Source organism: Micropterus salmoides, unplaced genomic scaffold (assembly GCF_014851395.1).
Source record: "Micropterus salmoides isolate LMB-PRFRI ecotype aquatic unplaced genomic scaffold, ASM1485139v1 Ms_hic_scaffold_1, whole genome shotgun sequence".
NCBI lineage: Eukaryota > Metazoa > Chordata > Actinopteri > Centrarchiformes > Centrarchidae > Micropterus > Micropterus salmoides.
In genome coordinates, this window is record NW_024040040.1 from 30,436,356 (window position 1) to 30,461,660 (window position 25,305).

The 25,305-nt window shown below is 41.5% G+C and overlaps 1 protein-coding gene across 1 annotated transcript in view; it reads right to left on the minus strand.

Annotated features, from left to right (window-relative positions):
• Window positions 1-25,305, minus strand: part of scospondin (subcommissural organ spondin) — a 133,396-nt gene that overhangs the window by 53,630 nt on the left and 54,461 nt on the right. Inside the window, exons 56-83 of the mRNA XM_038692256.1 lie at window positions 23,943-24,034; window positions 23,281-23,484; window positions 22,992-23,162; window positions 22,542-22,797; window positions 22,390-22,436; window positions 22,068-22,238; window positions 21,828-21,962; window positions 21,238-21,374; window positions 21,045-21,139; window positions 20,888-20,937; window positions 20,511-20,681; window positions 19,029-19,199; window positions 18,818-18,897; window positions 16,778-16,947; window positions 16,614-16,660; window positions 16,185-16,385; window positions 15,581-15,751; window positions 14,820-15,020; window positions 14,590-14,701; window positions 12,440-12,660; window positions 12,076-12,228; window positions 11,762-11,928; window positions 11,393-11,538; window positions 10,903-11,123; window positions 10,559-10,594; window positions 9,780-9,944; window positions 5,557-5,769; window positions 197-364 (exon numbers count right to left, since the gene is read on the minus strand). Coding sequence (XP_038548184.1) covers window positions 197-364; window positions 5,557-5,769; window positions 9,780-9,944; window positions 10,559-10,594; window positions 10,903-11,123; window positions 11,393-11,538; window positions 11,762-11,928; window positions 12,076-12,228; window positions 12,440-12,660; window positions 14,590-14,701; window positions 14,820-15,020; window positions 15,581-15,751; window positions 16,185-16,385; window positions 16,614-16,660; window positions 16,778-16,947; window positions 18,818-18,897; window positions 19,029-19,199; window positions 20,511-20,681; window positions 20,888-20,937; window positions 21,045-21,139; window positions 21,238-21,374; window positions 21,828-21,962; window positions 22,068-22,238; window positions 22,390-22,436; window positions 22,542-22,797; window positions 22,992-23,162; window positions 23,281-23,484; window positions 23,943-24,034 — 4,172 coding nt within the window. The remainder of the gene's footprint in view (window positions 1-196; window positions 365-5,556; window positions 5,770-9,779; window positions 9,945-10,558; window positions 10,595-10,902; window positions 11,124-11,392; window positions 11,539-11,761; window positions 11,929-12,075; window positions 12,229-12,439; window positions 12,661-14,589; window positions 14,702-14,819; window positions 15,021-15,580; window positions 15,752-16,184; window positions 16,386-16,613; window positions 16,661-16,777; window positions 16,948-18,817; window positions 18,898-19,028; window positions 19,200-20,510; window positions 20,682-20,887; window positions 20,938-21,044; window positions 21,140-21,237; window positions 21,375-21,827; window positions 21,963-22,067; window positions 22,239-22,389; window positions 22,437-22,541; window positions 22,798-22,991; window positions 23,163-23,280; window positions 23,485-23,942; window positions 24,035-25,305) is intronic.

The window sequence follows — 25,305 nt, forward strand, 5'->3', positions numbered from 1 at the left end:
TATTTGTTGATTGTGGATATGATGTTTACACACAAATATAAAAATACATCTTTGTAGATAGTGAAATGTTCAAATGATAGCGGTACATATTTGTGGATTGTTTTTTGTGGGCTACAAATCATAAAGTCCAATGAAAACTTCCATGGCAATCTAAACTTAACGAGCAGTGTGTGTGAACATGCTGGTTCTGTCTCACCACAGGGTTTGGGGTTGCAGGGTTTGACCTGGTTCTTCTCTCCTTCACACTTCTTCCCACCATTCTTGGGCGGAGGGCTGGAGCAGGAGCGAGTGCGTATGGAGCGCCCACCACCACAGCGCTTATCACAACGCGACCAGGGACTCCAACGAGACCAACCTCCATCCACTAATACATCAACACAAACAAACATGAACATAGGCACAGGTCGAAAATGTGAAAGTGTCTTTACATATACTTTAGACTCAGGAATCATTCTAGTTTTTTTTTCTTCAATTGGCTCATTTCTATTGGTTATGATAACAGTGTACTCACCAAAGAAACTGATTGCAGAAATTGACTTGATTTATACAATTATATTATTACAGATCGAAATAATGGTCAAAATTAAAACCGAAGAATAATCCTTTGATACATTTTAAAGCAGACGCTGATGAATTCCACAGTGTTGCTGGAATTTTTACCTCTTTCTGAGTCTATCTAACTATCTGAACATGAAAACAGCATTTGACATTTCATTTTGTGGACATTATTCAAATGCAATAAGACGACAATAGAGATAATAAAACAGCACCCCCAATCTATTGCATTTATATTTACATGTCAACATGCACTTTGTGGGTCAACATGAAAATAAAAATCTAATCTGTCAGTCCTCTCATCACGGCTGGTCTTCTGGTAGGATGTTACTTCCTGTCCAGTTACAATGTTACACATTCTCAAGATTCAAGGTAGTTTGTCATTATCCAACACAATATACAATGAAATGAAACCTACATACCAAACTGCTCAAGGATGGATTGATGCCAACTTCAAACTTGGAACCTGTAAACGCTGCATTTGTTTTGGTTGCTTTATTGTTTATTTTGCATGTTTGCCTGTTGAACATGGCGTTAGCACATTCTGAGGCTAACGTGGCTATGTAAATCTACCTGATAGATGGTTGGCACATGTACAAAACCTACCTATGGCCAATTGCTTGGCAATGTTGAAAGGATGAGGTGTTCAGGCCATGCGGCCCCTGCTCTCCTTGCCCCCGGGGTTAATCTGCAGTACCTGCGGCCTCTGTGTCGGGTTCCTCGGACAATCAGTGCTGCAGAGCCGCCGGTTCCTGTCAGGATTGGCCTGGTAAATGCTAGATCACTAGCAAACAAAACTTTTATCCTTATTTCCTCACATCCCGGGTATTGGACTTTCTCTGTATGACTGAGACATGGCTGAGTGCTGGTGAGTCCAGAGCCTTTTCTGAACTCTTACACCATGACTGTTGCAGTTTGAACTCCCCGGGGATGTTGGGTAGAGGAGGAGGAATAGCAATTGTTTATAAGAATGTCTATAAATGTAAGCAATTGTCGCTATAATTCTTGTTCACCAGCTTTGAGCTGAGCTTATTTGAGCTGGGTCGCTCTCACACAGTGTTGTGTGCAGTGGTCCACAGGCTTCCCAAATACAATAAAAAAAGGACTTTGTAAATGGTTTTTCTGGCTGAAATTATGCCTAAATATGATTGTGTCCTTATTGTTGGAGATTTTAATGTCCATGTGTGTTGTCCTGAAAACGCACAGGCAAAAGAAGTTTTTACACGTCACTGGCTCTTATAATCTTGTGCAGTCTGTGTCCAGACCCACACACGAACGCGGACACACACTTGATATAATCCTATCCAATGTGTTGCCTATTCTTAAATTTGAGACCTGTGACCCTGTGTTTTCTGACCACAAGACTGTATTATTTGAGATTGTTCTTGCCTCTAATACAGTTAAACCTCGCGCTATGCTGTATTATTAACCCTTCCACTGCTGTTCAGTTCTCCTCCACTTTCAGTCAGCACTGTGACATACCGGAGTCTATTTGTAATGATTCAAAGGAGCTTAGCTCATGGTTTCATTACACTTGCCAGTCCCTGTCCTCTGTTCTGCTGTCTTTGACAAGTTTGAACCTGTGACTTTGTCTGTTTTACAGAAGATTGTTGGGCATTTGAAGCCTTCAGGTTCTCCAAATGATACCATCCCTCCTCGACTTTTTAAGGAGGTTTTCCCTCCTATAGGGCCATCTATTCTTGCAGTTTTAAATAGTAGCCTTTCCTCTGGGGTGGTCCCTGAACATTTTAAACATGCAGTAGTGCAACCTTTAAATAACAAAACCTGGTCTGGATCCTGCAAATCTCGCAAATTTAATCTCCAAAGTATCCTTTCTGTCAAAAATCATTGAAAAGATAGTTTGCAGTCAATTAATGGCCTTCTTGGATGAGCACAATATTCTTGAAGTCTTCCAATATGGTTTAAAAACCCTATATAGCACAGAATCAGCTCTTCTAAAAGTTTTTAATAATATCCTTTTAGCTACTGACTCCGGGGATTGTGTTATTCTTGTGCTTCTTGATCTGACTGCTGCCTTTGACACAGTGGACCCTTTTATTGGTCCAAAACTGGCTTCAATGCTCTCCATTCAAATCAGTGGGGTGGCTTTGTCCAGTAATATACTGTCTATGGCTGCGCAGCGCAGCATGAAGTCAAACGCACCTATTATTCACTGAAAGTCATAGAGCCATACCTAGTCATACCTATTGGCAAAAGGAAATGACAAGTTTTATGCTGTGATCTACTACTTCTTGCAGGTTGGCCACATCACTTCAAAACAGTCTCAGAAAAGCCGTAAAACATTGATGATGCTATGATGTGAAGCTTGTAACTTTTTCTTTGTGGTGGAAAAGACCCATGCTTTGTACATGCACAAATCTGTACCAAACTGTATATGTTTGATAAGAGTCCCACCCTTAAGACATCTACATGCCAAAATTCAGTCATAGTCATAGTGCCACCTACTGGCAACAGGGAGTAAGCTCTGTGTGACAATTATCATGCGATTTACATGAAGTTTTTACGGTGTGTTCCACACTTGGCTGACTGGAAAATAAGGTATAATTAGTGTTTTCTAGCGCCACATAGAGGACACAGGAAGTGAAGTTTAAGTTCGTTGTGAGGTGTCCGAAACACGTGACAATACAGAGCCGTGTCTCTATGCCGCAGCCACGGCACCCTCCGTCATGGTGCGAAAGTCCGTCCAATGCTGCTTGAAGCTTTAATTTCATATATTAATTTACAGCCCACCCTGACATAACTTTTGACCTCAGTGTTTACATAAGTTACTGTGCTACACGTAACATTGCATGCTAATACGTTGCCTCCCTATCTCTTTTTACCAAATACTTCCGGATTGGCTTTATTGAGCATAAATCTAAGCCCGATACTTTGTTTTGCTTTGCTTTAGTTGTCACACAAGAGTTGTAAATAGAGAGCAGTTTGTGGCAGGATGCGGCTAAAATATCTGCAATGTGAAAATATTTTAAATTGGAAAATGCCGTTTTTGCATGTATCATGGAGATCTTCAGTGTATTGTGTGGAAATAAATTCCCGCAGCCGTTTACCGGCGGGAGGAGCTCATATTTGATGGCTTTTAATAAATTAACTTTTTAAATTTATATTTTTGGGATTTATCTTCCTTTGCGCTTCTCAACCTGTCTGCTGCAGAGAGCTAACAGGTTTATTTGTTATTGTTGTACTTTGCTTTGAAACAAGTTAGCACAGCATAGCCCTGATTGATCAGAATTCCATTAATAGTTGTTTGCAGACCTGACAAAGATTGAATTAATTTATTAAACAAATCAGCATCATTATGTGACAGGGCTCTCAAGTCGCAAGCATTCTCTGTGAGACACATGGGCGCATTTCAGCCAGTTCACATGTTCACACGTCACACCTTGTATTTCTCACTCTGAGCGGTTAATAGATAACATCCCCGAAGTTGTCTTATATTGGCTATATTGAATTAATGGCCGATCATTTTTGTGCCAAGTTCATAGCTTTCTCTGTAGCCTACTAAATGCCAGAGCCGTTAAGCTGATCATGTGTTGTTTCCGGGTGAATTCCGTGATCACGCTGGAAGCACGTTCGCTACCAAGCAACAACATGGATGCGCGTGCACACACAGAGTGGAAGTTGGAAGCACAGGACCCGATGAATGTGGTAACTGTAGGTTTTTTTAGCATTTTGATTTTACGATTCCTGGACAAAATCATTTGCCTGTAATCAAAGATAGTGAGAGTAGCTGATGTTGGGAAGTGTAGCCAAATGCGTGCTAAATTATTAATGATGCAGTCAAAAACTCTCCAACCTCTATGCAACCAGAAGCTTTGGATTTTTAAGCCAGTGGTGAACAAAGTAACATAGGCCTATTTAGATCCTTTAAAATATATAAAAAATATTATAAAAATACTCTGCAATACTCTGACAGCTTGTGGGCCTACAATACATGCTAGCCAACCATGTTATCCGCAAAACATGCTAACGCCAAGATCAACACGCTAACATGCAAAATGAAGAGTAAAGGTACAAACAATGGCAAAATGTACAGGTTCCAAGTTTGAAGTCGATACCAATCCATCCTTGAGCAGTTCAGTAGGTAGGTTTCGTTTTGTTGTACAGCCTTGTGTTGTATAATGATAAAAAAACTAACTTAAACCTTGAGAATGTATAACATTGTAACTAGACAAGATGATAAGAAGAGAAAGTGACGAAAGACCAGCCTTGATGAGATGACTGACAGATTAGATTTTCATTTTCATGTTGACCCACACAGTGCATGTTGACATGTACATTTAAATGCAATGTCAAATGCTATTTTCATTTTCACACAAGTATGTGAAAATAAAAATGCAAATTGGACTTTTCATTTTCACTCAGATAACACATAACTATGTGGAAAATTATAATATGTTAGAATTACATTTTCATTTTCAAGTTTAGGTTCCAGTCCAGGTTCACCATGTGGCAATTTCTTTGTGGACATTTCATAAATTGATGATTAGTCCACTTAAGCACAATATAAAATTATGCTCAGCATAATTTCAGTCTGGATGACTGACTATCCTCATGCTTATCTATTTATAATTTTCTCTCTCTCTGCCTATTCCAACTTCCAACTCATTCCACTGACTCAGGGTGCTCACTCTCAGAAAAAGCAAATCAGATTTTGCCACAAACTCTGTGAGCCAAAGCAGTGGCAATGCAGTTGTAGTTTCAGAAGGATTTGAAAAGTCTGTACAACATTACTTTATAACAATAATGTAAATCTGATAATGATCACAGATGTGGTTCACTGTAAAATCTCAAATTTTATATCCTATTTAAATAAATGGAAATTAATTCATGTCTGGAAAGTATGGGTAAAACATATGCAAAACTGAAGCTAGATAATCCCTCCAGTGACTATTTATGCTCAAGACAGGCATAAAACAAAATGTTTGAGTAACTTGAATAAAAAATTTCATTCTGAGTCTACATGTTGAACAGTTGACTGACCTCTGCAGGGCCTGATGTTGCAGAAGCGATGCTCCAGATTTCCCCCCAAAATGTCTTCACACCACGAACCGTTGGTCCCAGGGCTGAGGAAGGTTCGGATCCTCTCCTGCTGACCCACTCCGCATGAACGTGAACAGGAGCTCCAATCTCCCCACTCTGTCCACGAACAGTTCCTCCATGCACAGTCGTCCCCTACACATACCTTGCCTCCGTCTGGGAACATATACCAAAACACTGCTTGATACTGTATTACTTAGCCCAAATAATTGTGATGCTTTGGTCTAATTGCTGGTATCTCATCTCCTTTTCTATCTCACCTATTCTTACACCTAGTAAACTACTTGTTTAGGGTATTCATAGTAATGTTTAAATATTTATTCATTAAAGTGAAAACTCAACAAAGTAAGATCAAATGAGCAGTTTATTTGAAGAATAAGGGCAGATACATGTGCATGAGAGACATATTTAGTTATCTTTCCTCACTACTCTTGTATGAGGCACACAATTCACAGAAACACACAACAAACAAACAGGGTATAATCTTTTCTGGATGGTATCACAATTTGTGCATACTAGTGTTTACACACTTTGTTGGAATTAAAAATTTAGATAAAAACAGTTCAGCTGCCTAACTCCTGCTTAGATTAAAATAAATCAGATGTTATGTACAAATAAAACCATATTCTTAAACAAAGTTGCTAATTAGTGGTCAGTGGGTGGGATATGTCAGGCAGCCAATGAACATTTTGTCCTCAAAGTTGATGCGTTACATCCTTGGAGCGACAGAGACAGGGAACACAGGGCTGAGGTGTTTTATTGAAGGGTTTGGCTCTTGGCAATAGGACTGCTAGCTGCACGGCTAACGGAGCTAACTAACTGCAGATACAGACACATACTCATAGCAGCAGTTAGCGGTTTAGCAAAAAGTAAAGCAATCTCCCCGCCATCATTTCCTGCTGGGTCCCCCCCGCCCAGTGCACTGCCCTCCAGTGCTTGTTAAACACTTAACACTCCCCAGGTGCTCCAAGCTCTCAGTCCGGGAAGAGTCAGCTATGATCACTAGTTGCACACCTAACTGAGCTAATTAGATAACGACAGCTAGTTAGCAAACGTTATCAGTTACTTCAGCAGCAAGTACCATTATCTGTTCATCAGCAAACTACATAAATTACAGAGAGTTGAGGCAGAGCAGCCAGGGGACTGTTGCCTTTGGAGACAGCATAGGACATAGCAGAGCTGCCAACTCTCACGCATTGAGCATGAGACTCACGCAGTTGACACTTTTCACACGCCATTCATCAATTTTCTCAAGCATTGGACAAAACGAATAGGCTATATCCTATAACTGATAGCGTCGGCTCCGTGCGATTACACTACACCCAGCTGGAATCAAGCGAAACCGCTCTCGCGCAGTGAGTGGCAGACAGTTTGTGATCGGGCAGTGCGTGTGACTGTTTCTTCATGCCCCTATCTATAGATAGCTGCTATATGACTTTGTATTGGGAGTGGATTACATCTATCCAGTGGTGGAGGAAGTATTTAGATCCTTTACTTAAGTAAAAGTAAAATAGCTGGTAAAGTTTTGCAATATAAAAATGTATAATCTGAAGCGTTCTCTGTTGGGAATGTGAGCTGAACAGAGCTGCTGAAGTTACCATGTGAGGATTTGTGGTGAAGTATTTTCAGTTAGTTTCGTTTTGCACAGGTCTCATCTATACAGTCCCAAATGCGTTCTGTGTCTGTCTGTCTGGCATTCTATCATGTCAGCAGAGCAAGTAATGAACAGCAGAGTATAGGGCAGGGAGATATATACTATATAGGATAGGATAGATGCAAAATGTTCTGAACATTCAGTCCAGGAGTTTCTAACTGAATTAAAATTAATTAATTTATCCTTGAGGTGAAAAGGTGCCACATTTAACTTCCCCAAACAAAGACACAAAGAGGAGGGAAGACTAAAACACGAAAGAAAAAGAAATACAGAATGCTTGAAAGCTATACACCTACTGAATTATATTCTGATATATTTTATATTTTATATAGACACCTGCTGCCTGAGTTTTGTGAGTTTCCACCATAAATTGATGCAGAAAAGGCAGGACGTCGTGCAGAATTTTCATCAGAATGCAGGAAATTAAGTGTTTAATGCTAAAAATTTGCTATGATACAGAAGGCCTAAAATGAACAGACCTCCAATACGGAATCCCACTCCAAACTAAATTAAATAGTTGGCAGCCCTGGACATAGGCAGCTGACTTCCGATGCAGACAGAGCAACTGTCACTGGCCTAAACGAAACGGTGACTGGCCAATCACCTTGCCCGACATACATTTTTACTGACGACGGGTCATTGGTCCATTGCTTGTGTCGAACCGTTGCGTAGGGATTTCAGCAACTTTTATAGCGCCAAATTGTAATGGCTAGACAACTGGGTCAGTGCATCTCCAAAATTGCAGCTCTTGTGGGGTGTTCCCGGTCTGCATTGGTCAGTACCTATCAAAAGTGGTCCAGGGAAGAAATCGGCGACAGGGTCATGGGCTTATGTGGTCTGATCCAACAGAGAAGCTACTGTAGGTCAAGTTGCTGAAAAAGTTAAAGCTTTTGTGTCTCTTGCCAGAACATGCTTTGGCTGTAATGCGTACTGTCTTTAGTATACTTTGGGCTCTGCACAGACACCTCATCTCATCGATATCAGTAATAGTCGGTACATGGACACCAATGATGTTCTGGGTGGTTATAATCATGCTGCAGAGCCCTCCGGCCCTAGGCCATGCAAATGTGTTAATGTTTACAGTAAAGATTCTTTCTATTGTAAACATGTCAAGGGTTGTAGTCATGGGTGAAAAGCATAAACAGGAGGGGGCTGAGCATACAGCCCTGGGGGACTCCAGTGTGAAGCACTACAGTGGAGTAGGTGTGACCACCAATCCGAACTTTTCATTCTCAACTGGATACTTTATAATTAGCAATTATTGGAAATTGTGTTCCTTCCTCAAAAGTGAAAAGTAGTTATTTTACAGACTGACAACAGTGCATTTTCCAACTCCAAGCTGGTCTTGGAATGTTGCCTGTGGCTTCCTGCTTGAGAAGGGTCCAGATGCAGCCTGCAGACAAACGTGGAGCTAACCGGAGCTAACTAGCTAACTATTCCTGACAGCCCCCTGAAGTATATTACTCTTACACTAACCATCACACGGTGTGTGCCTAAAGTTACTGATTGTATGCATGTCGACTGGTTAACTCTACAGCGGTGCAGGTCGGCTGTAAGCAGATAGAGTTAACTTCCATTGTGTTGCTGTGCAGCGTCCGGTAACGTTGGTCGGCACTTGTGGAGCTTCTCAATTCCGAAAACGTTTGAACACATTTTGGATTCGCTGTCAATTTTCGGAAAACTGCCGATATTTGAAATCTACACAGTTGATTTCTCGCCAAAAAACTTCTCAGAAGTGTATTTAAAGTTCTGTTGGCCTCTTAAGAATAAAACGGTTTTCATTAGGATCTATACTGTACGTCAGCCGAGATTAACGTTATCACGTTTTTTGCGAGGTGGCTTCTGGGACAAACCATATTTGGAAGTTCAACTTCCGTCAGGTCTGCGAGCTGCAGCTGGATATGCTTGTCCTGCTTAGAGTCAGTAACCTCCAGGCTCCCATAGACTCTCAGAAGATTTCTACTGACTTTTAGCTATTAGTAGTGTTTTGTTCTGTATTGTCAGCCGAGTATGTTTTGCTATGTTTTGTCTCCCCATAAGTTTAATCCATAAACGAGCATCGTCGGTATGTAAATGTTCCTAAAAATATCACCTATTATTACAGAGGGATATGTCTATATAAGCTGATCTTGGATTTATTAGAATGAGCATTTATATATCAACAATTTAGCCTATGCTGGTTGCTGTAGAAGCTGGATAGTACTGGACTAACCTCATGGCTAAATACCTTTAAAGAACCTCTTCATTGTGTTGAACTAAAAGGGTTTCATTTATACATGTAATATTTGAACAATGTGAATAGACTTATTGCAGCCATTTATTCATGTCTCTTTTTCAGTTTTGCCCTCTGGTATTCATTAAAGAAGTGAACAATTGACCTTCATCCAGCGTGGTGATAAGAGGAGGAGTTAAAGAACCTGTAGACTTCCACAAGGGGTTGTAAGAAGGACAGAAAAGTACGTGTTGTATTCATGTTTAACTGGTACAAATACAGTTCAAACTGTGGTCATACCTGGACACTGGGGTAGATTACATGCCTTCTCTTGGCGAGAGCTTCCAGAGCAGGGAGGTTTGATACACTGTCGATGACGAAATTTCCTGGCTGGGCTGCGAGCATCAGTGCAGGTCTTAGTGCAGGGACTCCATAATGACCACTGAGAGAAGCCAACATCCTCATCTAAACAAGATGGAGAAGGAAAAACAATTCAAATAGGCAGAAGTCTTTCAAGTGATTTTGTTTTGTCTCGTGAGAGAAAAGATGGTAGCAGACATGGTTTAAAATTAATGTAACAAATCAAAATACCATGTACCATACAGACAAATAAAGTGTGAAGACCAGTAGGGGGAGAAGGATGCAAAAAAGACATGAAGAAAAAAAAAGAAAACAAAAAGAGTTGTTGGCAGCACGGAATGAACGCAAAACGGTGAATGACAAGCAAGAGAGAGAGATGGAGAAAAGGGTCTTCAAAAAGCCTCAGTTTAGCTGGAAATTTACAGCGTAAGTTGAATGAATAGAGACTGCAGCTCTGCAGCTTCTCAAGATTAAAAGTGGAGCTACCGTGTGTAACCCCCCTCGCAATCGTCACTCACAGAAACCCATATGATTCAACTACCAGTCGGCTATAGGCAGGACTTGACAATTCTGATTCGACTATGTAAATACTTAGTCGGGGACAGCCCTAAAAATTAGTAAAAGAAAAAAAGTAAAAAGTAATTGAGTACTCAATACTGTAAATGAACAAAGGAGAAGATTCTAGCTGGTATTAAACTTTTAATAAAAGGATATTTTACCTGATAAAACTGGTTCTTCGGTAGCACCAACAATAACTGCCAACAACAAGCAAAAGTTCAATAATCAGTACAAACTCCACCATTTAGTATTGTGCACAAAGAAGCACTTGGCAGAATATACTGTCTGTGTTTTGACTATTTAGAAAGGCTGAAAATGAAGGATACAGAATAGACCATTATAACTCAATAACATTTATGATTAAATTCAGTGTATACACACTCACTCTCACAGTACCAAACCAATCCTCCCTCACTGCGACTGGTAACAAAGTGTCATTTGTTTGCTCCATCCCTAAACACACCATTACATACCATACCTACACTACCTAAACTAGCCCCTGTACCTTGGCATTCAGGGGCCTGGCAGTACGTAGTTTCCTGGCGTGGCCCCTGGCAATCTCTCCCTCCGTGGCTCCGGGCAGGCTGTGTGCAGCTCCTGGTGCGAGTCTTCAGTCCCAGACCTCCACAGGACAGTGAGCAGGGGCTCCAGGAGCCCCAGGGCGACAGACCTCCATCGACTGGGCAATGCTGCAAGGAACAGTTCCACCTGCCATGTTCACAGCCACTACAGACAAAAGAGGAAAAAGAAGAGTGAGGTATGGTGCTAGTGGTCTGAAGAGTTTGACAATGAAAACAATGATGATGATGATGATAAGATGAGAACTGGGGTGATTCATTTTGATACTTTTTAAGATTTTAAAAAGATTGGGATACCTTATGTAAAATATTTTTAGATACTGTAGGAACCTACAGATACCCTGTAATAGAAGACATTGTGTGTACTGTATTTGTAATATTTTACAATTATTAATATACAAAACATTTTCTGCTCACCAGGTGCTGCAGTCATGGACCAGTCTGTCTCCAGATTGTACTTCCTCTCCCTCAGAAATGTTATGGCGGAGCAGAGATGAGAGCAGTGTGACAGAAACACTCTGCAGAGAGGCCAGAAACTCTTTGTCCACCAGACACGGACACTCCTGAAACACACACATAAAACTCACATTGGATAAAGAACAGTTTTGAGATAACAATTTCAACGGTATATTCACTGTAACACTGTTGGAAACTTGCAGTGAGTACCTTCACACTATTAAATTCACTAAAGCATTTTAGCTCATTTTGCATTTTTGAAAATGTGTTAACTATGCAACTTTTTGTCTTTTTGTGTTCGCAAGCCTTAATGTTATCCAGATGACCCACCTGCAGACAGACTCCGTGGTGTTGGTAGGTGTGTGGGGGGCAGTGGCAGCCTTCCTCACAGCCATCAGAGTAGCAGCCCTCCCTGCCACTGACCTGAGTGCAGCTAAACGGACAGCCGTCACCTCGTTCACACTCCCTGTACAACCTACCAGGAGGGCAGCCCACCTCTGCGCAACATGATGTCAGTTTAGACACATGGACTTAATATGCTCAAAAACAAACACAAATCTGTAAATGAGAACTTTTCTACAGCTTACAATTAAAATACATTTTATGCTATAGCTACAGGTATTCTACAGGACAGGAGGACTCACCAAGGCAGACCTGGGTGTTGCAGGTCTTGCTCTGGCGGCTGAGGCCACTGCAGGATGAAGAACTGCAGAGACGAGAGCGGGACTGCTGTCCTCCACCACAGCTGACCGAACACATAGACCACTGAGTCCAGGGTAACCACGGGCCCAAAGAGTCTGGAAGCAAAAACACACTGAAATGTAAATACAAAACTGCATAGTAGGCAAGAACTTTTTTTCAAATTAAAATCATCTTTTCTTTTCAAAGGGTAATGCAAGAAATCAACTCCTCTTTTACATATTAGTAAAGCTGAGATAATATTATTTTCCATGTTGTGTTTCAGTCCAAAAACTCAAATTCTAAGTTGGAGTGACCTGACAGGAATACCTGTACACGGGTGTACGTTGCAGTCTTTCTGCTGTTCAGCGACTCCCAGGCAGCCTCTCCCACCACTCTGAGGGGACGGGTTATCACACTGGCGTCTCCTGAACTTGACTCCTCCTCCACAAGAAAAGGAGCACTCAGTCCAGGCCCCCCATTGGCTCCAGCCACCGTCAACATGACAACCTGGGACTGATTGACACTGCAGAACCCCAGCCTCGCATGAACTAAGACACAGTGAGAAAGACAACAAATCAAAAACAAAAATAAAAAGGAAAATACAGACTTTGAATCTTTGGGTTTTTGTACATGAAATTGTTTTTGTACATGAAATTGAATTATATTATGCATATACACTGATAATTCTATCTTCAAAGCAGATGTGTTAGAAGCAGGTAAAATGGGCAAACGTTAAGGATTTCAGCGACTTTGACAAGGGTAAAATTGTGATGGCTAGACTACTGGATCAGAGCATTTCTAAAACTGCAGCTTGTGGGTGTTCCTAGAAAACTGGAATCTGACTTGTTTTAACAAGCTAAAAAAGGTAACGCCCTGACACTGGCAAATAGCTTTGGTTTTATATTTGATTTGATTACATTAATGTTAAGTTGAGATTTACAAGAAATATTTTATTGCTACTGTGTAAAGGGAATACTGCTCGTAAAAAGCACCTTATTTGTTTAAAGTGTTTGGAAACCATGTTATTATACTTGTGTATATAGCAGTACATTTAAATTAAATAATACACTACTTTAGAATTCATTATTCAATGAATGAAAATTCAAGTGAATGTGTGTATACGCACACACACACACACACACGAGAAAAATTAGCATATCATGCAAAAGTTCATTTATTTCAGTAATTCAACTTAAAAGGTGAAACTAATATATAGACTCATTACATACAAAGTGAGATATTTCAAGCCTTTATTTGATATAATTTCGATGATTATTGCGTACAGCTTATGAAAACCCCAAATTCAAAATCTCAGAAAATTAGAATATTACATGAAATCAATAAACAAAAAAAACAAAAACAAAAGGTATAATCATGCATATGTACTCAGTACTTGGTTTGGGCCCCTTTTGCATGAATTACTGCCTCAATGCGGCGTGGCACGGATGCCTTCAGCCTGCGGCACTGCTGAGGTCTTATGGAAGACCAGAATGCTTCAATAGCGGCCTTCAGCTCTTCTGCATTGTTCTGTCTCATGTCTTTCAACTTTCTCTTGGCAATGCCCCATAGATTCTGTATGGGGTTCAGGTCAGGCGAGTTTGCTGGCCAGTCAAGCACAGTAATCCCATGGTCATTGAACCAGGTTTTGTTACTTTTGGCAGTGTGGGCAGGTGCCAAGTCCTGCTGGAAAATGAAGTCAGCATCTCCATAAAGCTCGTCTGCTGAAGGAAGCATAAAGTGCTCTAAAACATCCTGGTAGACGGCTGTGCTGACTCTGGACTTAATAAAGCACAGTGGACCAACACCAGCAGATGACATGGCTTCCCAAACCAACACAGACTGGAAACTTCACACTGGACTTCTCAAGCATCTTGGATTGTGTGCCTCTCCATTCTTCCTCCAGACTCTGGGACCTTGCAAAATGCTAAATTTGCTCTCATCAGAAAAGAGGATTTCGGACCACTGAGAAACAGACCAGTTCAGGAACCCTTTGCAGGTGTTGTGGATTAATTAGCTGATTAGAGTGTAACACTTTGAGCCTACAATACTGAACCTTTTCACAATATTCTAATTTTCTGAGATTTTGAATTTGGGGTTTTCATAAGCTGTACGCAATAATCATCAAAATAATATCAAATAAAGGCTTGAAATATCTCTCTTTGCATGTAATGAGTCTATATAATATATTAGTTTCACATTTTAAGTTGAATTACTGAAATATATGAACTTTTTGAGTTTCACCTGTGTGTGTGTGTACACACATATATATATATATATATATATATATATATATATATATATATATATATATATATATATATATATATATATATATATATATATATATATATATATATATATATATATATATATACATACACACACACACACACACATATATATACATATACATACATACATACACACACACACACATATATATTTAAAATGTTGTAGAGCTATTCATTGTGCTGTACCAGTTTTTGCAGTCACTGATGATGGTGTCTCCTGGATTTGCCATCTGCCAATCAGATCCACCAACCCATGACCATGATGCATTACTGGAATCTGGTCTGCTGAATGTCATTTCTATATCAGGGACAAAAATGTATTGTTTAGACTAATCTCTCTTAGTCCAACACCATTATTTTATACAACTTAATCACTTCCATTGGCAATGTTCACATAAATAGATTGTTGATATAACCAGTAGCAGAGCTGTTGTGGTATTTGCAGCGACACTCCTCCCTGGCCACACACACTCCATCTTGCAGAACCATGTCTCCCGGACATCCGCAGGTCTGTCTGCACCCAGCAAAGTCCATGCACTCTGTGTCACCATGGAGATCCGAACATGAACGAGGACAGGGCTTCCCACAAGGCCATTCTTCCTGGCCTCCACCACAGTCTGCAGTTAGCAGGAGAAATCATAACACATACAGTGGAGTAATGGGTTTTATGGTCTAGTATGCTTTGATAGAGTTTAAGATCATTTCAAAGCAAACTTGAAAATAGCCCGACTAGACATGTAGGAAAATGGAGTCTTCCAAGGACAGTGGTTGAGAACTGGTTCGGTGAAACGAGTGGCCAGTGGAAACTAGAAGCTATGAAAGCAGGAATGAAAAACCAAAAAGGGTCTTGATTGTGTGTTAATAAATGAAATGCATTCCTGAACTGGATGACTGTTAAACAGTGTTTGGTTGCATTCGCTGTTGTCCATCACAGCAGTGCAGGAGCCTGCTACCTTGCTGTTTATCAGTCACCCGTTACCATTCTCTGGGAGTTGGACACGCACAGGAACATGGACGGGCAGGGAAAGTTCAACCAAAGAAAAGAGTTCATTAATATTCTCTTTCAGGCAGCCATTTCATTTTGACCGGCTTTCTGAAGCCTCTTTTCTCTCCCAGGCTTTTTCACCAGGGACAGATTCAAAGCCACCATTAATATACAATCCTTCATTATATTGACCTGAGCAGACGGTGATGTTGTCATGGCAACCACGCCTTTGCCTGCCCTCTCCAAGACAGGGCAGGCCACCAAACTTGGTTGGAGGACTATTACACTCCCTGCTGCGGGTAGACGACCCAGCACACCCATCACACTGTGACCAAGCAGACCACGGACTCCACAAACCATGGACTAGAGGGAGAGTGAGGAAACAAAGAGAGCAAGGAAGAAAGATAGACAAACAAATTTTGTGTGATTAGAGTAAAGATAGGGATAACAAAGAGATGTAATATTTTATATCTAATATTTTTACCTGTACCTTATCTATCTATACAACAGGACATCAAACGGCAATAAAAAGACAGATACATGTAGATACAAAGACTACAAGCATAATAGGATAATATATAATATGAAGAATAAATTAAGACAGGAATGAAATTTTGCCTTTGTCAAGGCAACATTGCCTTATATATAAAGGAGTTTTCATTCACCAGTCACATAAAAAATGTGTTTCTTGGGGCTAAATAGTTTTGCAAAAAACTTCTTAAATTTGGTTGGTTAGCTTAGCAGAGGTTCAGTCATTAGGAACCAATGATAGTGGGGAAGAGTAGCAGCATCTTACCTGGACAGAAGGTGATGACAGTGCAGGGCTGTCTCTGGATTTGAACTCCGACCCCATTGTGGAATTCCTGTTCTCCAGAGCAGGCCTCTCCTCCAGCCTTGGGCTCAGGACAGCCACAGCTCCTGTAGCGGGACACAGACTCTGCCCCACAGGTTCTGGAGCACGGAGTCCACTCTGACCACTCACACCAGCCACCTGACACTGGAAACACACAGAAGGATGTAAAATAATTTTTTCAATTTATGGCCCTCCCTAGACCTTAATTTTCTTCTTTTGTTGTTTTTGCATGGGTGAGTTTGTCAAAAAAAGAAAGAGTGCACACAAGCCAGTAAAAAAAATATCAAAAGTCAAGTTTTCGATGTTGTTTATTGAACATTCATAACTTCCACTTTTTTCCACATACAGATACCTACAGCTGGTCTTACTCACCAGGACATGGCATTCCGGTGCAGTTCAGCCTCCCACCCTCACATGTACTAAAACAAATGTGAAATACCAACATAATTATTTTCCTGGATGTTTTGTCTGTTAAATATAAATGTGGTGTGCATACTTGCAACAGTATATGCTCCTTGTGTGTGTATTATTCTGACCAGGTGTTACATCTATCAGGGGCTTCAGTGGTCTCCCCTGGTTCCAGCCTGCGTCCAGTGCTAAGATCTAGGCAGGGACAGTCTTCTCTGTCCACACATACTGTCCCGTTAGCGGACAGGACCTTTCCCTCTGTACAGTAGCACCCCGGCTCACATTGCCACTTGCAGTGCTGAGGGGACAAGAATCAAATTCACCAAAGTTCTCAAAGTATGACATAATGTTAAAACAGTAGTAACTTCCAACTACATGCCCACTGGACCCGATTCCTACGAATCTCCTCCAAGCCATATCTCCTACTGTGGTCCCGACAGTCCCTCATGTGATAAATACTTCTCTGGCTTCAGGAACCTTCCCGACCACTTTCAAAAGGGCTCGGGTTACACCCTTGCTCAAAAAGCCCTCACTTGACCCAACTCAAGTTGAGAACTATCGACCAGTGTCTCTTCTACCATTTTTATCCAAAACTATTGAACGGGCAGTATTCAAACAGGATCTCAGAATTCCTCTCACAGAATGACCTCCTAGATCCATATCAGTCTGGTTTTAAAAGTGCTCACTCTACTGAAACGGCTCTTCTGTCTGTAACAGAAGCCCTAAGGTCAGCTAAAGCTGCAGCCCAATCCTCGGTTCTTATCCTGCTTGACCTATCAGCTGCCTTTGACACAGTCAACCACAGGATCCTGCTATCCGCTCTCTCAGCAATGGGCATCTCCAGTAAAGCACTCCTGTGGTTCGAATCCTACCTCTTGGGGCGTTCCTACAATGTTTTGTGGTAAGGACAATTATCCTCCTCCCACTGCACAGGGGTGCCCCAAGGCTCAGTGCTTGGGCCCCTTCTCTTCTCAATTTACAGCACCTCACTGATCATTCGCTCGCACGGCTTCTCTTACCACTTCTACGCAGACGACAAGCAACTCTACCTATCCTTCCCACCAGGGGATCCCACCGTCTCGGCGCGGATCACGGACTGTCTATCGGACATATCTGCATGAATGAAGGCTTGCCACCTTCAACTAAACTTCTCTAAGACTCTTGGTCATTCCAGCTAAGCAATCTATCCACCATAACATCAAACTACAAACTGACTCCGCAACCATCACTCCAACCAAGGTGGTGAGAAACTTGGGTGTCAGACCATGTTGCTGCCGTCTCTCGGTCATGCCGCTTTGTTCTATACAACATAAGGGAAATCAGGCCCTACCTCACCCAGTACGCCACCCAGCTTCTGGTACAGACCATGGTTATCTCTCGCATCGACTATTGCAATGCCCTCCTAGCAGGTCTTCCAGCTTGTGCGGTGAAACCCTTACAAATGGTTCAGAACGCAGCAGCGCGTCTGGTTTTTGATCAACCCAAAAGGATTCATGTCACTCCATTACTCAGTGACCTCCACTGGCTCCCCGTGGCCTCCAGAATCAAATTCAAGTCACTAATGCTTTCATACAGAGTGACTACTGGGTCTGCACCCATCTACCTAAACTCCATAATACAAACTTACGTTCCTTCTCGGCCACTACGCTCCTCCAATGAATGCTGCCTGGCTCTGCCATCCCTTCACACAAAGCAATCCCGGCTATTCTCATCTGTGACACCACGATGGTGGAACGAGCTACCACACGCCATCAGAGCAGCGGTGTCCCTCTCTAACTTCAAGAAGCTCTTGAAAACTCACCTCTTAGGAGAACACTTCCTCTTATAACACCTCTAACTCCTAACCTCTAACATACACTTCCTGTGCTCTTCTTCTTCTATCCCCTACAATGATCTTGTATTGATTTCACTTTTTGTTTTGATTGCACTTTTTGTTAACTCTTACTTACTTCCCTAGGTATCTACCCCATTGATGTGATATGTACTGTGAGCTCTTACTAGTATTTATTGCTGCTCTTACTAGTATGTATTGTCAGTTGTAGATCTGTTGTTGATGCTTGTATGTTGTTCCTCAAATGTAAGTCGCTTTGGATAAAATCGTCTGCCAAATGCGTAAATGTAAATATAAATGTAATGGTTACAAACAGAATGTTCAGTGTGATACTCACAGCCAGGTCCTCACAGGAGCGAGGGCAGGAGGGACCACAGCTACTGAACACTGTGCCTGGGACCTGAGAGCATGGCGCCACTAAAACATAATGATGAGATAATGATGTCAAAACAAGAGAATTGACTGTACGGGGAACAAAACTCAATATGCACATGTCGACCACGCATACTCACAACCTCACCTACATTCTCCATACTTTGTAAACGTACCTGGACAGTGGTTAGTGTTACAGGCTATGGCCTCAGTTCCCAGCCCCTCACAGTAGCTCCCCTCCCCCTCTGGACTGGGACTGTCACACTCTCTCCTCCGGCTTCGAACTCCCCCACCACACGACTTGGTACACTCCGTCCAGTTACTCCACTGACCCCAGCCACCGTCACCTAAAAAGATCCAACACGTCATTATGAAAAAGTAAAAAAGATAAATAAATAAAACTACAAATTCACAGCAAATTAAAAATTAGTCAATTACATGTATGATCTCAATCATTTGCCTTGGTAGGATTAGTCACATATGTGTACTGTGATAGACAGATTGTCTAACATACATGAGAAAAGACAGGCTGGAGATTATCTGGCAATGTGAAAAAACAAGTCTTTTCCACAATCAACCTCTGCAGACTTAAACCCGAGCTCTTCACCACTGAATTCGCCAGATCGTGGTGACTACGGACAACTCTGCGTCTAATCCAGTCTAGTGTGTTTTCCCCTTGTCTTGTTTATTCCCTCAGTCTCAGCATGTGGAAGTTCAGTCTGCCTGCCTGTTTGGGGTTTTTTGGAACTTACCCCCCTGCCTGCCCTCTCTCTGCCACTGTCCTATAGGATTTCAACATTGCATGTTCTTGTTATTGTTCAATAAATCTTCTGGGTGAAATCTAACCCCTGCTACTGTGTTTTTTCTTGGATCTTTTGTACTTAACTTAACACATTTTTATGGAATAACAGTGAGGAACTTATCTTTGTGAAGTTTAAGTACTTTAATGTAGGACAATCTGGAAACGTCATCTTGAGAACTCCTTTAGATCACATGGACTATAATTTGTTTGAATAAACTATACAAACAATGTGACTATTTTCTCTTTACTGTGTTACTTTGTGTCAGTCATCCATACCTGTCATGGGGATTTCAAAATTAGGGAAATGTTCAAGCCCCTTGTCAATAATCATAACCATTCATGCAGAAAAATTTCTGTAGGTTGTAGTTGCACGCTGTGCTTTTAAATAATTTTTCCGGTTCACAAGTATCTATTTTTAGCAGCATATGTGAGTGAAATACTCTGTAGAGCACTGCACCATACATCCTGGATTCCTTGCGCTGCTGTTCTGCTTCTTATTTTTCATCTTGTTTTAATGGTGGGTGCCGTTGACTTGCCGTCACTGTTAAACTAATGTTCTACATACTGCCACCTGCTTTACCGGAGGGGAATGTAGCAAACATCTTTTTTTTTTTTTAAGTTTTTTTTTTTTAGAAAGAGGGGCAATCCTGGGAAAAACAGCAAGGGTTGACAGGTGTGCAGTCATCCTGTGTTGTCCTAATTTAATGACTTAGTAATCAAGATCTTCTGGTTTGACTGCACTAAAAGTGTAAGTCTTCTGGTTGCAATTTAGCCAAAATGTTTAGGGGGTGGAAAATGATGAATGAAAATATCAATACAGTGTCAGTCAAACAAAATATACACAAAACAAACTCACGGTCACATGGAGTGGTGAAGCATACTTGGTCGTCTCTGTGATGGCCCAGACATGGCAGGCCACTGCCAGAGCGCTGAGGACTGGAACAGAACCGGTACCGAGACTGGAGACCTGCTCCACACGACACTGAACACTGACCCCAGGGAGTCCACACTGACCACTGGCCATCAACTGGACAGAGAGTGTGTGTGTGTGTGTGTGTGTGTGTGTGGAGGAACAGAACATGAAGACGTGTGGAACAATGAGGTGAACAAGGACAGTAGGAAGAAGTGTCCTCATATTACATTTTAAGTTTTACTACACCTGCATTCTCACAGATAAGGGTAATTTACATTGGCTGTGACTAAATAAATATAATTCAATTATATTTTGCCTACCATTGCAGCTGACTTGAGAGCAGTTAACCAGCCTCCCTGCGTTACATGTACTGAAAAGTAAATGAGTTAAATCATGATTGTATCTAATCACATGCGGGTGGAGTGAAATTCATTATGGCTTATACAGAAATTAAAGAATAAAGTCAGTTTTACTTACCAGTTGTTACAGTCTGTTGGCACAGTGTCTCCTGGTTTGTACTGCTCTCCATCCACATCACAGCGACAGTCAGACTCCCGCACACACACACCATCCTGGAAATATGAAGAACCATCAATAATATGGCTGTGATTACTGTATTATGTGTGTGTGTGTGTGTGTAGGTTTGTTTGTGCTCAGCCACCCCACCCACTTGTTGGACGGTCCCACGTGGACACTGACAGCCTGGTGTGCAGTTCCTGCTAACGTCCATTGTGAGATCTGTACATGACACTGCTCCCATCACACACTGCTTCCACTCCTGGCCTGGAGGACACATCCTGCCATCTCCTGCCACAGAAACCAAGCAGAGACCAATGAAAACCCTCTCACTGTCAGCAAAAATCTTTCAGCAAACTGGACAAATCTGTTTGTTTTTTAAATTGGACATCCAATTTTGTCCAATACTGACAGACAAAAGCTTCTTGATACACTGAAAAATGTTCAGTATCATCCATTAATCTGGCAATGAAATCTATCTTTAAATACTAATGTTGATAAATCTATGCATTAATGCTCTGTACACTCTCACACGCTCAGTTTTTCTTACTTCCTTTATATCATTTTTCAAATGCTTCACAAAGTAGGATTTCAGTGCCTTGATCAAGGTCACTGACTACAGAAATGAACATGTGTGACAGAAGTTGTAAAACACGTTCTGCTGTCTTCTTGAAAAGTACCCATTTACAGTTATGATATTAAACATGACAATATTCTTAGATAGTAGTGTAGGTCTTGCTGTACCACAGGGCTGCAGGTTACAGGCACTGAACTGCTGAGCGGTGCCATGTATTTGGATGGGCCCGCGGGTTCGGGTCCTGTAACCTCCTCCACACGTCACTGAGCACTGTGACCACGCACTCCATGGTTCCTTTACACCTTGTGGACACATCACAACTAGATTAATTCCTATATATTTTAATGTGTGGTATTGCAAAACATGGATTCTGTACATTATAACATTAGCAACCAAGTACTTCTCACCAAAGCAGGGTTCAATGCTGCAGGTATCGATCCCAACTCTGTCTCCTTGGCAGGGACGACCCCCGAAAGCTGGAGGAGGACTCGTTCCTGAACGATACCGCCTTCTCACACCAACATCGCATGTTCGACTGCAAGAGCTCCACTGGGTCCATCTGCTCCAGCCACAGTCCACTGAGAAAAACACACAGAATGAAAGACGGGAAAAGAGAATGATAGAAAGAGACTAATGAGAAGAGAAGGAAAGACTTAAGGACAGCAAGAAACAGGTTGGGAGACAAGTATGTGCACATTCAAAACTGGGTTTAATAGTAAAGCCACTCACCAGGGCAGGGAGCTGTTTCGCACTTCATTTCTCCATTAGTGCAGGTACTGTTTGAGACACACAATACAAGAGCAAGGGACGATTATAAAATGGCAGTACATTGCAAGACTAATTTTGTCTACTTAAAAAAATTGGACACAGCCCAACGGTACCAGTTAGTGCAGGGTTCAACAGACAGGGCGGCACCGGGTGGGTACAGTTCCCCCTGGTGGTAACACGGGCACTGTGCCAGAGGTACACAGCTGCCATTGAGCAGGTAGAAGCCCAGGGCGCAGTAGCAGCCATCATAACAGCCAGTGGCACATTGCACCTCTGTGGACGTCATGTCCAAACACATCCGCGGACATGCGCCACCCTGAGCCTCACACTCTGCAACTGTCATGTGCACCATGCCCTCTGGACACACACCTGAGAGTAGACGAGGGAAAATAAGGACTGATTACACAAGCACACACAGACCTTTATTAAATGAGGTGGATAAAATAACAGGAACTGAAAATCTAATGCAATCCAATACAAAAACACCACAAATTATTATTATATATTTACTCATATTATTCCACGGCCCTTCATTGCTTGAGTAATAAAAAAAAACATGATACCTGAGCAGGGGTGGGAGTTGCAGTCTCTCGTCTGTACATGTGGCCCGGGACAGCTGCTGCCCCCATGCTGTGGTGAGGGTGAACTGCAGAATCGCTCTCTTGTTTGGACACCAGAGTCACACTCTGATGAACACTGAGACCACTCTGACCATACTGACCAGCCACCATTCACTGGAAGTATACAGTATGCATATTTAGTCTACTTCTTTACCCTAACACATCATTAGTGGAGACTGGAGGAAACAGAGAAATCATTAACATGTGGTTTCTCTGTGTGAATCTGTAATACCTGGACAATGTAAAGCGTTACAAGGCTCCTTTTCCTCGCTGTCTCCATCGCAGGCAGAGTTCATGTGTGTGTAGTTCAAGGGTGTGAGTGTGGGGTTGCAGCTGCGGAATCGTCGTCTGATTCCAACATCATCTACATGGTTGAAACATGTCTTACTGCACTCTGACCAGCTGGTCCATTTACTCCAGACTCCATCTGGTAGGACTGCAATAGAGGAGGACAAGGTCATCATATCATCTTTAGGTAATGAGTATGCAAGTGATTTATAAAACTAGGATAGTGACATGAGACTGAGCATTAATTAAATTGAAGAAAGACTTTACTATAATTGTTGCTCATGAAATTGTTCTTAACACTTTCCCAAAACTGGCCTTTTGTATAATGTTACGCCGACAACAATATATTATCTTTGGTAAATGCGAAGAAGCCCACCTGATATTAAAAAATTAAGGACATGTGGGTTTTTAAATGTTAAATACATTCATTTTAGTGCTAGATTTCATTCCTATATGTAGGCCATTTGTTGAAACTTGCCGTGATAAAGTTATGTGTGAAATGAAATCGCTGATCTCAGTTAGACTTGTCTTGGAAAAACAAAGGTAAAACCATCCAGTGCCACTGCATTAGTGTTACTGTTGTGTGCCTTGTGTGGGTTAGCATACCAGGGAGGCAGGGGCTGGAGCAGCTGCGGGCCTCCGAGATGTCTCCTTGACAAGACTGGACTCTGACTGCTCCAGATGGGTTCAATGGAGACCTGAGGAGACAAAGTGAAGGCATTAAGTCTCCTGATCCAAATTAAATATGCTCACAGACCACATATTTAATTTGTCTATATCAAGTGGATTAGAATGTGATTTAAAAGTTCAAATGAACTTACAGTAACAATACCTGTAGGAAAACTAATTGTTGCAGCAGCAAATCAGTAAATCATACAGCAGTGTAAAATAGGGATTAACGATAAATAGGGGTGTAACGGTATGTCTATTTGTCTTGAAACCTTTAATATACAACGTTTGGTTCGTATGTGACTTCCTCGGTTTGGTACGCACTGAGACCAAAACTCAAATACTATCAAAATATCTTCTACTACTACTATAGAAATTGTATAGTGAGTTTTACCTGGAATGATTTGGCATTTGCACCTGTTGCTGCATAGAGAGCATAACATCCCTTCTGCTTCCACCCCATGGGACTTATTTCAGAAATAATGGTTATTCAACGGTGAGAGACTAATTTTGTTTTTTTTTATCTCCTTTGAATTGTACCCTGATTTACACATGTGCTGTTTGTCAATTGAAAAGATAATTTTGTCCGTCAAGAAAGTTGCCTTTGCTGTAGAACAGTAACATTTAGATTTGTGCTAACAGCATACTGAACTACATCCCTCGTCTCGCACAATATATGTCACCAACATGTTAATGCTGTAATGCTAGCCAACATTGCTTAGTTGCTACTAGCTAGGTGTTTTTGCAATGTTCCACGTACAGAAGTATCTCAGCGGATGTGTTTCATTCAACTACTCTTGGTCCTTCCATCACATCATCTACACATGTAAGTTAGCTTCAGTCTTTAGGAAAAACAGTTATGATGTAATTTAAGCGATTTTTGGGTTTGCCCTGTATGTAACCACATTACCAGAACAATTATTAAAACCAATGGTGACACCTGCGGACTTATTCACTACTGATCAACAGTGTGGAGTCCGAGGACCATGAATAAGTTTCCTGTTTCCTGTTCTTTACAGAATAAAAAAATAGCTTTACATTGCACGTTATCCTTGAGACCCTCATGTTCAAGGAGAAAAAAGGTAAACTGCTTTTCACCTATTTTTCAGTCTGTGTTCTTGTCTGTACTTGTGTTCGTGTGTCCTTGTGAAACATCCTCTTTTGTGGCCCAAGTACTGTCCCAATACACAAGTTCACAATTTACCAAGAATGGTTCAAATTCACGGAATTGGTCTTGACACTCCCATTTTACAGAGGATGCATCGGTTGAATGAATTTGACAGCACAGATATCCCAGCAA